The sequence below is a fragment of the Caretta caretta genome, chromosome 3 (assembly GCF_965140235.1).
Source record: "Caretta caretta isolate rCarCar2 chromosome 3, rCarCar1.hap1, whole genome shotgun sequence".
NCBI lineage: Eukaryota > Metazoa > Chordata > Testudines > Cheloniidae > Caretta > Caretta caretta.
Window position 1 is genome coordinate 179,142,062 of NC_134208.1, and position 18,814 is coordinate 179,160,875.

The 18,814-nt window shown below is 43.4% G+C and overlaps 1 protein-coding gene across 2 annotated transcripts in view; it reads right to left on the minus strand.

The window, feature by feature from the left end:
- The window catches only part of SPTBN1 (spectrin beta, non-erythrocytic 1), a 220,065-nt gene that overhangs the window by 153,780 nt on the left and 47,471 nt on the right, over positions 1-18,814 (minus strand). For both annotated transcript variants that reach the window (XM_048842862.2, XM_048842861.2), the window contains exon 2: positions 2,631-2,827. In XM_048842862.2, the coding sequence (XP_048698819.1) occupies positions 2,631-2,778 (148 nt within the window). In that variant the 5' untranslated portion in view covers positions 2,779-2,827. The remainder of the gene's footprint in view (positions 1-2,630; positions 2,828-18,814) is intronic.

Genomic DNA, 18,814 nt, shown 5'->3' on the forward strand with positions numbered 1-18,814 from the left:
CAGGCTCTGGAAAAGGAAAGTTAAACCAGAGCAAGGTATTTGGGCACGTCCATTGACTACAGTGGGCAATGAATGAGGCAGTTGATATTGTTAAGGTGCATTAAGGAGCCTCTTCCTTTACACTCTTTGTGTGGACATGATAAGGTAGAAAATAGGCCAGAATGGACCAGAAGAGAAGCTACTCACAGCCTGCCATATAGATTCAGATTTATAGCAGACCAACTTCTCTAGCTTATTCCAAGGATAGTACAGTATATGAGCTCTTCAAATTTAGTAGAATACTGAATTTATCCCGATTAGGCCATCAAGATTGAGGAAATGGGGAAATCATCAAAATATTATTTTCTTTTATCATCAGTGACCAAAAGTACATAATATAAAGCCAGGTTTGGTATCAAGGTGAATAGAAAGCTGGCTAGATCGTTGGGCTCAAGGGATAGTGATCAATGGCTCGATATCTAGATGGCAGCCAGTATCAAGCGGAGTGCCCCAGGGGTCGGTCCTGGGGCCGGTTATGTTCAACATCTTTATTAATAATCTGGATGATGGGATGGATAATGGGACTCTCAGCAAGTTCGCAGATGACACGAAGCTGAGGGGAGAGGTAGATACACTAGAGGGTAGGGATAAAGGGCAATTTAGGCAAATTGGAGGATTGGCCAAAAGAAATCTGATGAGGTTCAACAAGAACAAGTGCAAGTCCTGCACTTAGGACCATAGGCACCGACTTCTAATGGTGTCAGTGGGTGACCCACCCCAACTCCACCCCCTCATTCTAACCCCTTCCCCAAAGTCCCCGCCCCAACTCCGCCCCCCCGCCCCATTTGACTCTTTCCCTAAATCCCCGCCCTGGCCCCGCGTCCTCCCCTGAGCGTGCCACGTTCCCACTCTTCCCCCCTCCCTCCTGGAGCTTGCTACAGCTGTTTGGCAGCGGCAAGCGCTGGGAGGTAGGCGGAGGAGCTGGGACGCATCGTGCTCAAGGGAGGAGGAGGAGGCAGAGAAGGAAGTGAGGTGGGGCGGGGAGCATGGCTGCCGGTGGGTGCAGAGCACGCACTAATTTTTCCCCGTGGGCGCTCCAGCCCCAGAGCACCCACAGAGTCAGCACCTATGCTTAGGACAGAAGAATCCTATGCACTGCTACAGGCTGGGGACCGACTGGCTAAGCGGCAGTTCTGCAGAAAAGATCTTGGGATTACAGTGAACGAGAAACTGGATATGAGTAAACAGTGTGCCCTTGTTGCCAAGAAAGCTAACGACATATTGGGCTGCATTAGTAGGAGCATTGCCAGCAGATCAAGGGAAGTGATTATTCCCCTCTATTCGGCCACATGATGAGGTGGTTAGGCCACATCTGGAGTATTGTGTCCAGTTTTGGGCCCCCCACTACAGAAAGGATGTGGAAAAATTGGAGAGAGTCCAGCGGAGGGCAACAAAAACGATTAGGGGGCTGGGGCACATGATTTACGAGGTAAGGTTGAGGGAACTGGGCTTATTTAGCCTGCAGAAGAGAAGAATGAGGGGGAATTTGATAGCAGCCTTCAATTACCTGAAGGGGGGTTCCAAACAGGATGGAGCTAGGCTGTTCTCAATGGTGGCAGATGATAAAACAAGGAGCAATGGTCTCAAGGTGCAGTGTGGGAGGTCTAGGCTGGATATTAGGAATAACTATTTCACTAGGAGGGTGGTGAAGCACTGGAATGGGTTACCTAGGAAGGTGGTGGAATCTCCATCCTTAGAGGTTTTTAAGGCCCGGGGTGACAACGCCCTGGCTGGGATGATTTAGTTGAGGTTGGTCCTGCTTTGAGCAGGGGGTTGGACTAGATGACCTCCTGAGGTCTCTTCCAATCCTAATCTTCTATGATTCTATCATCTACCACTTTGAAGTCTAAGCTGGTAAATAAAGGGCCAAAACCTGTCTACAACTACTTCCATGCAACACCACTGAAATCAAGCAGCTTAAATGGGTGTAAAATGAGCAGAGAATTTGGCCCTCAGTATGTCAGTTATTCAGTCTGAATCTCAATCTCCTACTTCTCAGGCTAGCAGGAGGCTGGAGAGGGGTATTGCTTCCATGGCAACTTTTATGGGCTGATTTGGAGAGGAAACTGTTCTGAAATGGGCCTGGTCAGTGCTTAATTTGTCCCAGGGCTGAGCCCCAGCACCTCCAAGCTTGGCAGTTCATAGAACCGCCACATCCGGGTTTGCTGCATCAGTTATGAATGTAAAAAAATTGCTTGAGCCCCGGCACCTCTTTCATTACAAAATTAAGCACTGGACCTGGTTCATACATGGTAAGGAAGGACTGTAGTCCAAGTGGGAGCCATTGCTAAGGGCATGTCACAAAGGCCCTACACTGGTAGTAGTCTCCTCCCAAGACACTACATATGAAATAAATAAGGTCTTCTACTCAGTTATATTAGCGCTTTGAGTCTTGGGCACTGGTACTTTCAGGCAGACAATGTAATGTTTTTAACAGGGGCAAATACATGCAAAACTCAAGGAGGAATATTTTAAACACATTGGAGTGTCACATCAAGCAATAATTCACTTGTATCACATCAGATTTCTACTGAATGGAAATCTTTTTTTGTTACCTACTTGCACTGAGTTCTCATCACTTGAATGCTTACCAGCTAGAGCCTTAATACGGGATCGCTCAAACAGTCGTGCAGAACTATTTTCATTGTCCCAGTCATCAACATCCCAGCGGTTATTCACATCACTGTATTGCTGTTGGATTTCAATATTGTCATAGTCTGTTGCTACTGTTGTTGTCATCTTGAACCTTCTTAACCTATCCTTGGCATCAGCTTCTCCTTAAACAGCTCTGTAGAAAGGAAAAAATAATGTGATCGCTTAAAACTATACACATACATTAAAAAGTCGCAATAAGATTCAAACTCAGGACTTTCAGCTTCAAACTCTTTGGGTTCCACTTGGTAAACTGAAGAAACAGCTCCAATATAATTCAGAAGTCTTAACAGCCTACCATCCTTACTGAAATCCACTGAATAATATTTACTTCCAGTAAAAAATAAATAAGGTCATCATGACTCTCAACCAAGGGAATGGAACATGCCAAATGGCACAATAAGACATTTTCATAGTTTTTATTTTCAAAGGGAATTTGTTTGCATTTTACACCTGTGAAACATGACTGTAAAACATGAACTCCAGATGTGTTAGGTACAAAAAACCTAATGTGCAAAAAAAGACCTAGACACATTTCCAAAAAGGTGCAGACTACATGTCAAAAATTAAAAACCAAACTCATGTAAACTCATTAGATGAGTGTTTTGACAAGCAGGAACATTTAATATGAAGATGAAGAAATGTTTCTTTCTGCATATATAAAGTCTGATCAAATAACTATCACAGAGAATTTACCTGGAATCCTGTCCAGTGACATACAATACTAACCACCATTTCCTTGTACTTATTTCAGCAACAAAATGGTAGCATACCAGCATTAGGTACTATAAATAATACAGTAGGCTGTTTTCCTGCAATCAGCAGGATGGTATCTAGCACATCTATGCTGTCTTCCATCCACGGATCTTAAAGCATTTTACAAGCACGACTAAGGATTGCAGTATACTTTTAACACAAAAGCTCACTGATGCCATCACAGGAACAGTGTAAGGAAGGAATCAGCCCTCCAGAGGCACAAGGGTGGGGGGATCCCCATTTTCTACTGGTCCTATACCAACAGCATATTTATTACCCACCTTTTGCCAGTGGCCAGAGTGTTGGGTGGATCGAGGCCAGGCTCTATTCGCTCCCCTGACCACCTGCATGGGCTAGAGTCCTGAGCGTGCAAGAATGGTTTACCCCTGCACACCCAAACCTAAGGCCCAGGGAGACTCTGCAGGGATATAAACAGGTTCTTACTTCTCATTTATGCCCCTCTGTGGATGTGCTGCCTTGCACCTCCGCAGAGATGCGGGTGTAACATCTGCTTTTGATCAGAAAAGTACCGTACTTTGCTAGAGAAAAGTATATCAATTACAAACAAACTGTGCATATGTGGACTGAATATTTCTAAGGAACTGGGCCCAAAAAAATATTTGCTGTAAATCTTTAAATAACTATGTAAAAGATGAAAAGTAAATATAAAATCCAGTGCACCATTTCCTTTCATAAAGGAACGACAGTGATAGAAATTATACTCATAAAAATATGAAAAAGAGGGTCAGGGCATGGGGAAATCCAATATGTACTACACAGGAATAGAAAATGTCAACACATTTTTAAAAAATCGAATTTAATTGATATATATGATTCCCCTCCCCTCCACAAATTCTATAATACAAGACAGGTCATTACAACAATACAGAATTACATAGCAAACTGATTTTGGACTGAGGCCTGCAGTCCTTTCTCAGGCATTGCATATTAACTTCAGTAGGCTTTAGTAAGGACAGCAGGATCAGGCCCAATATTTTAACACCCAAGACCTGACTATGACATACAGTAGTTACATATCTTACATTTTTTAAAGCTTATCATGCCATAACAAAAGCAACATTAGGCATCTGGATGTTTATATGATGATTTAGCTCTACAGAGAAATTTGACAAAGTAGAGTTTGACTGTCATTATTGCTAAATCATTATCACACAATAAAGGGTCCCAAACAGCATAGTGGTCATTAATGAAGTACTTAACACCTACAGTCAATGGCCAGTACAGCAAACAAAAACTCCTTGAGCAATCTAATAGGGAATCAGAAGCAACTCCAGACAGGGTCTCTGGATTTGGCCTAGCTATCTGGTGCCACCTACTGACAAATGAAAATGGAATACAATGGCACAGCAACCACAGCAAAGCACTCTTATTACCCTGCCTTGAGTTCATGTTACAAAACCTATTGCTATATATATTTTAAAGGATATATGAATGGTTTTACTGAGTCCAGGTTCATTCCATCAGCATTTTACACGTTGCAGCTGACAAAAAAAATCCATCTCATGGAAACACAAATTGAACTTTACTGTTCTCTGAATGAGATGTGCTTGCTTTCCAGCCAGATATCCTAGAATAAAAAGTATGGTTAATTTCCCCACACCAACCCCTGGAGATTTCCACCAAAGGGGATTGCAACAATCCCCTTATTTTACACAGAGATAGCTAGTGGTTATATAAGATACCGTTACTGGAACTTTTGTGAGCTATGGGACCTTTACAAAAGGTGGGAAGGAATCAGTTCTGTTATTTTAAGATGCCAACAGATGAAAGAATATGAAACAAGCTGTTCTGGGAAGGCCTTTAAAAAAATCATGCTCCCTCATTTATGGCATTTTACCTTTTGCGGATGACAGTTTTCTAGTAGAAAACTCTGAAAATAGATCGTTTTCAGCCTGAGAAACTTAAAGCTGTTTCTGCCCACGTCAATAAACAGACACAGAAAAAGGGTGAAAAAAGCCTGATTAGGCCTCACACTACATGGTAGGAACATTTCTGCAGTAGCACTAGGGGACGGATTCTGATCTCACTTAGGTAGGCTCTGGATCAGGCTTTAAGTTTACAGAAAGACTCCCACTGACTTCCACATGCTTTTGATCAGGCCTGTACACTGGCATAAATCAGGAATAACTCCACTGAAGTCAATGGAATTACACGTGTGTAAAACAAGCATAACTGTGACCAGAATCAGGCTCCATATCTTTTACACAGCATCAAATTAGACCAGTCTTAACTGCAAAATCACAGATGTCTGATATGAAATGTGTAGGGCAACTTACAGCATTCCATCTGATCCACTAAAATGACTCTTTCCACAAGTACTCCTTTTCTTTCCCCTGAAGTTTCAAATGTACTTTTTGAAAGGAAGCAATTCAGAATGGAAAAATAAAATTAGTGAACCTTAAGGACAAAACCCAGTTACGGAATAATTTCCCATAGGTTCCATAGGCCACTGAATTCATCTATTTCTATATCATCTATATCTACAGATGTGTTTTCCAAACAGCTGTGACTCTCCTATTCCCTTATTCTCCTTTCTAATTCTGTGGGCCCAATCCATCCCTGGTAAAGATGCACTTGGTCCATTAGTTCAAACCTGATTGACTGGACAATCTGCATTTTCCTGCTGCTCCAAGAAGACTGTTGCAGAAAATAGGCATTTCTAAAAGAAGTGCTTATGTCTGGAATGTAGACTGAGTACCTGCTTGAATACTGAGGAAAGGCAGACCAGCTGGTAGAGGAGAGAGACTGCAGAGAAAAAAAGAACTGCTTTGCAGGAGAGCACTCTGGTACTATGGTGAAGACAATTTTAAAGGAAAATTTCAGTGCAATATGAAATCATTTCCCTCATTTGCTCTGACATAAGCCATGAATAAATTGTAATTATTTCTTTTAAATGCCTTGCACTGAAGTTTTAAAATATGAAATAATGAAGCAGAAGGCGGCCATATTGTCAGCCTAATCATATGTATCAAGACAGGAAGGTCAGAGGTGCAGCCAGACACCCAGGGAAACAGACATTGTAGAGATCAAAGCCGCAGCTAGAAGTTTCCACAGTTCTTTCTCGAGAATTTCTGTATATTTTTCAGGATATCCACTCTAAACAAATCCACAAAAATCCTTCAGAAAAAAATACAGAACCTACCTAAACAGTATTGCCAACTTCATGAGATCAAAAATTATGAGTCAGACTCCAAAAAATCATGAAATTGGCCCCAAAATCATGACCTTTTTAAAAAAAAGAGTACATTATGTTTTTTTGATCAGTTTCTTGATTTTTTAACTCCCCCGTCCATCCCCAGGGTGTGTGCATGAGACAATTAGTATTGCCCACTCTCACACAACTACTGGATATAGATTTGCCAACTTTCTGATTGCCAAAAACCAAACACCCTTGCCTTGCCCCTTCCCCAAGGCCCACCCTACCCCGCCCCTTCTTTGAGGCCCCGCCACCACTCATTCCATCGCCCTCCTTTCATCGCTCACTCACTCGCTCATTTTCATCAGGCTGGGGCAGGAGGTTGGGGTGCGGGAGAGGTGAGGGCTCTGGCTGGGGGTGTGGGCTCTGGGGTGGGGCCAGGGATGAGGAGTTTGGGATGTGGGGGGGGCTCCGAGCTGGGGCAGGGGGTTGGAGTGGAGGGGGGTGAGGGCTGCAGCTGGGGGTGCAGGCTCCAGGGTGGGGCCAGAAATGAGGAGTTCAGGGTTCGGGAGGGGGCTCCAGGCTGGGCCAGGGTGTTGGGATGCGTGGGGTGTGAGGGCTCTGGCTCGGGGTGAGGGCTCTGAGTGGGGCCGGGGATGAGGGTTTGGGGTGAAGGAGGTTGCTCAGGGTGCTCAGGGTTCGGGCAGGGGGTTGGAGTGCGGGATGGGGCAAGGGGTGCAGGCTCCAGGCAGTGCTTACCTCAGGTGGCTCCCAGCATAGGCACCGACTCTGTGGGTGCTCCGGGGCTGAGGCCCCTAGGAGCAGGGGCAGCCAGGCGGCTCCACGCGACACTCCCACCCATAGGTGCTGCCCCTGCAGCTCCCACTGGCAGCGTTCCTGGCCAATGGGAGCTGCGGAAGCGGAGCCCGTGGGTGGGGGCAGCACGCGGAGCCACCTGGCCACCCTTGTGCCTAGGGGCCTCAGGGACATGCCGGCCGCTTCCGGGAGCCATAGGCGCCAACTTCCCCTCTTTCCCGTGGGTGCTCGACCCCCCTCTGACCCCAGGCCCACTCCCACTCCACTCCTTCCATGAGGCCCCACCCCTGCCGCACCTCTTTCCACCCCTTCCCCACCCCCATTCCCATTCCAACCCCTTCCGCAAAGTCCCCACCCCAACTCTGTCCCCTCCCTGCCAATATTCCAACTCCTTCCCCGGGTCCCTTTTCAAGTGGGCATTCTGGTCAAAAACCAAACACCTGGCAACCTAACTGGATAAGGTGATTTTGGCCCCTGCTGTAGGAGCTCTCACCCCCTCCTGTGCCCATTTCTGTCCCAGCAATTAATCCTGTCTCCCAGTCCCCTGCATCAGTTCTGTCCCCACCCAACCCCCCTTAGTTCAGTCCCCATCATCACCACCCCATCAGTTCAGCCCCCCTACCCCATCAACCCCCACTGTCATCAGTTGACCCTCCCAGCACTCACCCCGTTTGCTCAGAACCCACCATCAATACAGCCCCGCCCCCCACCAGGTCTCATCCTTCTCACTTCTGCCTCCCTGCAGCCCCCAGCCTCACCTCTGCTCCTAAGGATTCTTCAGCCCCCCCCAGGACTGGTGGGGGTGCTCCTAAATCCCAGGCTGGCAGGGGAGTCGCCGCCTGGAGCTGAGAGTTGGAGCCTCGGCCACAACCGGGGTGGTTGACAGGATTTCTTAGTAAAATTAAGCCTCACTTTTAGAACTCTCATATTTTTTTCCCAGTTGATTCAATTGCTTATTTGAGATTTGGCCCTTCCCTAGAGCCAAGAAAATCCATGGCTATCTGCAGACCATTCTTGCAGATAGCAGATTGGCTGCAGATACAACCGCGCAAGGCTCTACTAACCAGCGGTGCCTGCCCCACGGCATCCAGCTCAGGTATCTCTCTCTGCGCGACTCTCGCCTGAGGCACTGCCCCCCCCCCCCCGCAGTTCCCATTGGAGCCAGTGCTCGGGGCAGCGTGCGGAGCCACGTGGCCCCCCTGCCTAGAAGCTAGACCCACTGCTGGCCGCTTCCAGAGCACAGCGCGGTTTCCGAACAGGTAGGCACTAGCCTACCTTAGCTGGGCAGCACCACTGAGAGGACTTTTAACGTCCCAGTCGGCAGTGCTGACCAGAGCAAGGCGACCCAGTGCCTTACAAGCCGTGACCCAGTAGTGGGTCGCAACCCACAGTTTGAAAAACACTGCACTAGGGGCTCTGGGGGAGCAAAAGGAAGGTCAATATGAGAGTCAGGTGAAGTTTTCAGGTTTCCTATTCTAGAAAAGGAATCCCTGTAGCTCTCCTGAGCTAAAATCTTAAGTCGTGTTCCTAAATTATGCGTGTCCCTATTCAAAAACTGGACACAAAGTATCTGTAAGCCAAATAAATATAACATGGAGAAAAAATGTTTGACAATACTTTTACAGTTGCAAAAGTATCTGTTATGGATCAGAGGGGTAACCATGTTAGCTGTATCCACAAAAACAACGAGGAGTCTGGTGGCACCTTAAAGACTAACAGATTTATTGGGCATAAGCTTTCGTGGGTAAAAAACCCACTTCTTCAGATGCACGGAGAAGTGCTTTTTTTTTTTACCCACGAAAGCTTATGCCCAAATAAAAGTATCTGTGATCACCATTAATTACTTAAAGCATGATCTATTGTCAATAATATTCTCCAAACACATCACAGATGCATGTTGAAAAGACTTAAATATGTCTTTCAGTGACAGCATGTTACTTTCACTGAAGTTCTGCTCAATAATTGTATTTGCTCAGTTATCCGCTGCTTGATGATTTCAGCAAGATCTTTGTGAGTGCAGAGTTGCTCTACTGAACTATATAGTCAGCACAAAGCAGGAGACACTCGTTTTGTTTATCATTAGCTTACTGTTGCATTTTCCAGTCATGTGTAAAGTGCCTGGTAAAACACATGCAAGAAATACACTATATAATATATGGCACATACTAAAAAGTATTTTTGACAGAGGGAAGATTTAGCTCAAAAATGCAACTTACTTGACTTAAAATATCCTGTCTTTAAGCTGAAATACCAATTTAACAATGCAACAGACTTTATGTATTGAATAGAAAATCAAGTTTAGCTGTCATACACTGTGAGTAGCCAAATACACAGAATTCTAAGGGTATAGTGCTTCCACACTAACAAAACATGATAGAAGTACATACTTTGAAAACAAGACTTAAAGATCCTAGATCTATGTTTCTTTGCTATGGAATTTCAGAATTTCTTTTCACACTTATGCTATTTGCCGTGTGTACATTGGAAAGTAAATAACTTAGAGGCAGACTGTACCTGGCCCACACAAAGGTTTAGGAAATGGAAGGCTTTTTTCCCCCTCCTTGTGCGTTCCATATTCCCATGTCAAGGACTTGCACACAAAAGCTTTAGAGACAAAGTAGGAGAACCAAGGATGAAATCCTAGCCCCACTAAAACCAGTGGAGTACAGTAACTCCCCACTTACCACAGTAACTCCCCACTTACCGTCCTCTCGCTTAACGTTGTTTCGATGTTACGTCCCTGCTCCATTACAGAACATGCTCGTTTAAAGCTGTGCAATGCCCTGCTATAATGCCATTTGGCAGCCTGCTTTGTCCATGGCTGGCATCCCCCCTACGCGCCCCCCACCAGTGCCTCCTACCCGCTGGCATACCCTGCGGATCAGCGCCTTCCCCCTGCTCCCCCCCACCTCCTGCCCACGCAATCAGCAGTCTTGTGGTGGTCAGGAGGCAGGGGAGGGAGTGGGGAGACTGCGCGCCACATCCTTGCTCCTCCCCCCAGCCGCCTGAATGCTGCAAACCAGCTGATTGCTGCGGGCAATTTCCCTGGAACCTAATCCCCCCACCCCCATTTACATTAATTCTTATGGGGAAATTGGATTCACTTCACATCGTTTCGCTTAAAGTCGCGTTTTTCAGGAACATCACTACAACGTTAAGTGAGGAGTTACTGTATTGTCATTGCCTTCAGTGGGGTAAGGATTTCACCGCAAGTATTCAATCTCATGCCTTTTAGCTGTTACATTAGCAACTTATTGATCCACAATGGCCAAACTGGAATCGTAACTGTATGTGCAGTATACATAAAGGATTTTCAGTTCAGCCTTCTGCAGGAATTTTGGGGACACGTTTTAAACGAGAAGTCCTTCCCATTCTTCAGTAATGAAAACTTATGGTGCATGTATTCGCTAGTATCTTAGCTGATGATGAAATGTATCAATTAAGAAGAATTAACAAAACCAGACATTTTCATTTGCCCCATATTAAAATTACAAGAAAAAACATTTACACATGAGAGTTGGAGAATGAAATCAAGTTTTATTTAAATTATAAACTAATTTCATTTATAAAATGTATACTCTACTGTGCATTTAAACATTCACACACATGTATACTGTCTTTCTTACACCAAAGCAAGACCCGACTGCACCACAGATACAAAGGAAAATGGTGTCTCTACAAATGTCTGACTCCATAACTAAAATCAACATGATGGTTAATAAGTAAATGTCACAGACCTGGTAACAGTACCCAGAATACACAGTGGAGGCCTTAAATATGGAGTCCTGCTCGTGATTTGCAACCAATAGTTTTGTATATTCATCAGCTAAAGCCTTAGTTGATGATCCAATGTAACACTGTGGTGTCTAGTCCAGCATTCACAGATTAAGCCCTTTAATTTCAAAGCATTCTTTAAAAGACGTTGTATAAAAAGAGTTTGTCTTTTCTTGACATTATCTGCAAAAAGATTAAGTGGTTTATAAAAGAGAATCAACTACCAGACAGCATTTCTCTCACACAGCTTTCAAAGGCAAATTGCAAGGGGCAGAACCTTTGTATTTACTCTCATAAATATACTGGATTCTGATGCATTTATTTATCAGATAACAAAAAATAAACAATTTTATTCAGATCATTTGAAGAAAGAATTAATTTTAAAAGAAACTCATTGATTACTCACTGTGAATTACACTATTGTGTTTAATAGGATAAGATTACAGTTATAATAATTCTGTCATAACCACATCCGGATTTACTTCCTAATACTTGAATTTATTATGACTAAATAAATTTTACTTTATTTTAACTTTACTTTGAAGAGTTATTATTCCTATGTAAAATGTCGTAAACTATATAGTCAGTTTCAAATTACTCTTATTCCCCAAGGATTATCAATAGATTTGGATTTAACTAGTTATCTTTTGAAGAACCATCTCAAATGATTTCATTACTTATGTAAATTATCTATTCTCTGATTAACACACTGCTCACCCTATTTTATTTGCCTGACATTCTTACACTAAACTATGTAGGATTGGATGGCTCAGAGGGCTGGAAATGAGATACAAAAACTTCCACCTCTAGGTTACTAGAATAAATCTGGCCAAAGTTGACCGTGACCAAAAACTGTTATCATACATCTGGTGGTCTCCATCCATTTCCTAAATGTCAGATGTATATGTCACAGCAACCAATATCACAACTGGTATTCTTACTGGCAGCCTCCCCAGACAGGCCAAGGCTGAATATGCCTAGAGACTGAACTATCCTCTCATCCTTATGGGATGTCCATCTAGGATAGTAGGAAGAAGCTTGCACTTATCTTGCCCATGCTGTTCCTCTTGTGTTGATAAACACAGAAAGTCAGCCTCAGTGATTGTCAGTCTGGTTCTTAACAATAAATTCACTTTACCATTTTTAATTTTTTTTAAAGAATAGCTGAATAGCAATTAGACTTTATATTTATACTGAGTAATATTCAGCTCCCTTCATCCAAGAACAACAAAACATATGTTGGATTTGTTTCTACAACTTGGCACTCTCACAGACTGGCTTCTACTTCTGCAAGATACATATAAGCTGACTGATCCCAAATGATTTAGAAACACCTTAGGAGAAAGTTGAGGCTGTAAAAGATCTACATTAATTTTAAAAAATTATTATTAAAATTGCTACAGTTAATTTAAAAAAAATGAACATGTAGGGCCACAACCTGGCAGTAAGATAACTACACGCTAACATATGCGCCTGAAAAACTGGAGACCTTAAAAACCAAGCCTAAAAAATCTGAAAAGATTCAGTTACATTTCCAACATCATCTTTAACTTGATTTCCTTACTCTGACAAATGCAACATTTAATTTTGAACGGACCAGTAACAGTCCTGTCCACTTATCCCGTCCAGAAAAAAAATTAATAGTGACCTGTAAACTGTGAATGCATTCTTAACTGGAGATAAGAATCCTTACTGCCCGATGGTGCAGTCTGGATACCACCACATCTCAAATACCTACCTCCACTTATGGTCCACATTATATCCTTCATATACAAGACCCCGTCTTTATTCACTACCCTCCATGAGATGGATACTCCACTCTACTCCATTTACCTTTCTAGCATTATCAGAAACCACATGATTTAGGTACAGACCAGATATCAAACTATGCACCACAAACACTTAACTAATGTACACGTTTGCAAAATAGGACTGAAATCCCTTTCTTCCCGTTACATGCAGAAAGGGTGTGTATGGGCCATAAAATTACAAACATATGTTCCCATATAATCTGCATTCCAGGGCTCAAAACACAAACATCTGAAAGCCAGGTAATTCGAGTCACGGCTCATCAGAAAATCTTCACTTTGTTCTGTATCCGCAGGAAATGATCATAGTACATTAGGTACTTTAGCCCATCAGTTTCAGTTTTTTTTAGCACCGAGACATCTATAGTCAATTTGTGCTGCGCATGAGGCAAAGGTTCCAAGTTTCATAGCAAATACTTAAAACTAATCATACAACCCTCCAAACTTAGAGCACAGAGGCTCTAGTCGTCATTGAGGACAACGTCATAAAACAAATCTGGAGACTACTCAGTTTTTCACAGATTCATGGATTTTAAGGCCAGAAGGGACCATTAGATCATCTAGTTTGACCTCCTGTATAACACAGGCTGTAGAATTTCACCCAGTTGTCCCTGGGTTAGTCATCCATCACTCAGCCAAAAGTCCTACTGACTTCAGTGAGCTGCATGTAACTGGAAGAAGTTGAGTAACAACTTCAGGATTTTGTCCTGGAGGTTCTAGAATAAGCCATTTGAGATATGGAGCCACATTCTCAAGTGGTGTGAATTGGCATAGCTCCACTGAGATGAGTAGCTGGCCAATTATATTCTAAAGAATGCATGAAGATTTTTCCAACAACAGAAGCTTATCAGTTTTCAAACTCTCATATCTACAAGACAACTTCTCCAAGTAACCTCACCTTTTAAGAAATCCTCTCAAGCTAGGAAAACCAGTAGGGAGAAATTTTAGGTGAAAAGTAGCCTTTTTTGGGGGGGGGGGGGGGGGGGGAGGGAAGGAGAGAGGAAGTTAATCAGGGTTGAGGACAAAATCAGGCTCAGAACCTAAGCATGGTTCTACACAGCCCCAAAACATTAACCACATTTTTAAAAAATAAAGTAAAATAATTTAAAAGTAAAATACTGTTTGCCTAACTGCTCGCTGCAGCAAGATACAGAAAGCTGTGGAAGTCAGCCATTTAATGCATTTCTAGTGAGCCATGTTCCTCCATCTCTGCACAGAAAATGAACATCTACAGGGATCACAGCAAAGGCTTCATTTTTCAGCTGTACAGTTTGCACCAAATGCTGACATATGCATGAATGCACATAGACTGCACAAGAAATATGTAATTAAGGCCATTTCATAATGCTCTCACTTGAGTAGGGCTGGAACAATATTAAGTCCTTATTATGGTTTTTAAGCAAAATTCAGAATATGCAACATCTTTTCCAACATTTATCTGTTATGGTTTTTTTAAATAGTCACTGTCAGTGTGAGGGCATCCAAAGCTACCAAGCCCAACCACCAAATGTAGAATGGGGGGGGCATCCACATGTGGACAGCCCCAAATAATCAATATGGAGCCACAGACCTAAGGTTGTATATGGGGCTGTTAACCTCATTGTCACGTTCTGGGGTGCAATCCAGACTGGTGAGGGGTTGTGTCACTGCCTGTCTTGTAACCCTGAGTGCCTCAAAATGCTCTGTTACTGTGGTTTTCTTGTCTGGATGCTGGAAGGTGAAAACTGGAAAGGCACAATATATGGCTGTCAAGGTCCCCAAAGCAACCATCAGAGTAGATGGAGAAACACTAGAAGTAAATCATTTTACCTAGCTATGGAATGAGATAAGCAATGATGGTGATAACATGCTTGATGTCACACAATGAATATCAAAATCAGCAAACAACTTTCCAAATCTTTTCAAGTTTATGAAAAGTGGCATGATTGGCACTAACACAAAAATATGAATTTTTACCAGCAGCATAATGTCTGTCCTCCTTTATGGAGCAACTGTGGATATCTACAACAGAAACTGATAAGAAGATCAGCTCATTCCAAAGTAAATGCCTGCAGATCTTCGGAATTCACTGGAAAGAGTTTCTTGCAAAAACAGAAATTCTAAGTAGACCAAATCACCTGAAGCACCAAACATGGTAAGATGATGATGATGATGGGCATACTTAGGACATGCTTTAAGGATGCTACCAACAGAAATCTCACAGCAAGTGATAATATGAACACCACCTGGAAAGAAAAGAAGAGGGTGATCTAGAGCAGTGGTTCTCAATCAGGGGGCCGGGGTCCACTGGGGGGCCCCAAGCAGGTTTCAGGGGGTCCGCCAAGCACGGCCAGCATTAGACTTGCTGTGGCCCAGGGCAGAAAGCCAAAGCTCCACTGCATGGAGCTGAAGCCTGGGTTTCCAAGCCCCACCACCCAGGGCTGAAGCCGAAGCCTGAGCAACTTAGCTTCACAGGGCCCTCTGTAGCGTGGGGCCCCGGGCAATTGCCCAAAGGTGGTCCTGCCTTTTATATGCAAAAAACAGTTGTTGTGGGGCACAGCTGGGCCATGGAAATTTTAGAGCATGTGGGGGAGGGGGGGACAAGAAAGGAAAAGGTTGAGAATCCCTGATCTAGAGAAACATTGCACAGATTAGAGAAAAAAGCGTCATCTTTCCGCACCCTCAGGTGTACACGGCATCCACCAGTTTCCAACATTTATTTCTGAACAGACCAGCACAAGACAGAAAAAAATGGTGGATACTGTGTATACCTGAGGGTATGGGGGCGGGGGGTTGGGGAGGGAGGAGAGGAAGAGAGCAAGAGAAAGAAAGAAGTCCATTTCAAAGAGTTTATACCTCCTTACCAAGGGCCCAATATAAGTCAATGGAAGGGGACTGGGTCCTAATAGGGTAGCAGCACAAACTATTCCATGAGCGCAGAATTAGGGTCTATGGCCAAATTTGCTGTGAAAATTCAGGACACATTCACAGCATGGATAAAGAACTCCTATATTAATGAGTTATTGGCACACATTCACACAGTTCTATCAGGATAGTCTGAACCCCTGTAGGACAGCCTGAACCTCTAAACCTAGATCTTTCTACCCTGAACATGAATGCTCAAAAACAATGAGGAGTCCGGTGGCACCTTAAAGACTTACAGATTTATTTGGGCATAAGCTTTTGTGGGTAAGAAACCCACTTCTTCAGATACATGAGTGAAAATTACAGATACAGGCATAAACATATATTGGCACATGAAGAGAAGGGAGTTACCTTACAAGTGGAGAACCAATGAAGTACATTGTAAAATGGTAAACTAGCTGCTTATGATGAAAACTAATGAGGGAAAAGGTTGAGAAACCTGATATCTGCTCCTCAGTGCTCTAAATGCCAACATTTAATCCTTCATTGTTTTAGGAGCCAGTCCCTCAGCTAGGCTTTTCCAAAAGAAGTTCAGAATATGGGGCAATATTTTACAGTAGTACAAACCTTTATCCTTCAGTATAATTAAAAACCCTTTCAGTATACTACATTAGCTCATGGATCTTCTGGGTTTCAATAAAATACAGTTGACCTTGGAAGAGAGATCCATTTTTCTGACTACTATTCTGTTATAGCCCAGCTTATGAAAAAGAGAACGTCTAACTTGCTTTTTTGAAAACTGGCCTTGAGTTGCTACAGGACTGACCATGATTGGGGCTGAACATTTGCACTCCCACTGACTTCAGTAACAGCTGCCAGTAGTTTCGCTCTTCTATGGGTAAAGGCATAAATCTGTGAGTAGATGAAGAATGGAAGAGCCAGAAAATCTTGATCAGATTTGTGAACTTTTCTCAGCAGCAGTCCATGGAGGGCATCAACAGTCTCACTAAGGACCATGTTTCTACCCAACAGTTAGACTGCAATGCAGATTACAGTGTCAGGCATAAAACCTAAGAAGAGTCATTCCTTAGAAGAAATGAAAGACAAAGAGCTTCGCTCCAATGACAAAATATTCCAGCCATTCAATAGTGTGACCACTGTCATGGTATTAATGAAAATACTCCTATGATTAGCAGGTATGTGTTTAAACCACTATTTTATTCTCTTGTTAAAGAAAAATCACTGAGGGGAGAAGGAAAACTGGGGGAGGAGGGGAGAATGGAGAGGAGGTTGAAGTATGCTTCATGAAATGAAATGCAGGCATGAGAGCGTTCCTGAGAGATCTTTGTCCCATCTCTGTAGCTAACAAGAAAATCTAGCAAAGTGGGAGAGCTGTTCTGCGGCAGTGTCTATTATAACTTTTGCCAAAGGAGGATAAACAGACCTGCCTTTCCAATGAGCTCTGGTAGAAGCCTAATGAAAAACTGGCTCTGGTAAGAGGGAGTTTTAAACATGGGATCATCTGAATTAAAGCTAGAGAGTGTAATTCCCTGTAGTCTGGTCATATTCCTTGGAATCTGAAATCTGATAACTCTTACCTCCTTGCAATATGAACACTGCCAAATAAACAAGCCTGAGGATTCTGCTAGCTCAGGAATTGCTGTAGTTTTAGCATTTATACTCCCACTCTTGAATTCTCACCCTTCCCCAACCTAATCGTGTTACAAGTTTTTCTTCCAACTTTCTTTGATTATTAAGAAAATGGATAACCTGCTGTGTGACTGAGTGAGCTAAGGACAATGCCATGGACTGATTAATGGACCATTAGGCAGATAATCTTCAGAGTGCAGAATCTGGGATATAAAAGAATAATTTTTGTAAAGAATTAGTATTTGACTCATATAATCAGAAGTTTTAATTTCAGTTTTAAACACAGACACATTTTTGATAAACAGCCCCAATTCTTCAGAATTGAAGGCAAAAGCCCAGCCTAATAGCAGTTATACTAATGCCCCCTTGATTCCCTGCCTGAGTCTGCCTGTGTCCCACTTCCAGACTGAAAAGGGGATTGCAGCACTGTGGATGGCTCTTTTACTGAAGGACATAACTCACTTTCAATTGTTGCTTAAAAAAAAACAACCTAAACTTTCCCATCCAGGCCACAATCCTACAAATTGCCACCACCCCACCACACATTGCGAGCGTCAACTCCATCTGTTTCTCCTGACACTAGGTCTGCTGTAGTGTTACAGTCGGCCATCAAATGGATTTCTGCCATGTTTAGGAGACAGGCCTAGTCTGATAGGTATGTAGAATTGATCATTAATTGTCTGTTCCTGGTGCCCTCTTGGTCTGTGACATTCTGTTATCGTTGTGAAAAAGAGGACTATAAGAGTATACTGGCCAGAAAGAGAAGTCTTGGGAGCCAGGCTTCCCTGTTCCAGGAGTTCTGGGGCAGAGACCCAGAGGATGATGGGTACAGACACTCGGAGAAAGGAAGTGGGCCCAGGGTAACATTTGGTGTCAGGAAAAACCCAGCCTGTTTATTTAAGAACCCAGAAGTTTTATAGTGTAGGGCAGGACAGGGCAGGGCTCCCCTCTCTCGCAGCCAATACGAACAAGTAGTGAAAAGGAGGGTAGCATAAAATCTGCCTCTTTCCTCATAAGAGAGGAACTGCCTGCTAACATCTCCCAGGCCAGGGAGAATGAACCTGAACTGTTTTGATTCTGCCTTCAAATTGTGGGGGGAGCAGTGGGAAATCCCACCCAGCAGAGGCATGTGGGGAGAAAAGGATAATTTGTGAAGGTTTTTGTTTCAAGTTTGGTGTATTTGAGAGACTATGCAACCACTCTAGGCAGAGCTGGTGGAAGTAATTTAAAAGGGCCAGTTGAGAGATGTCAGCTCAGGGTCGCAGCCAGTTATATCCATAGTTGGCAAGATTTTGGTTGGCGAACTCCCTTTTAAAAA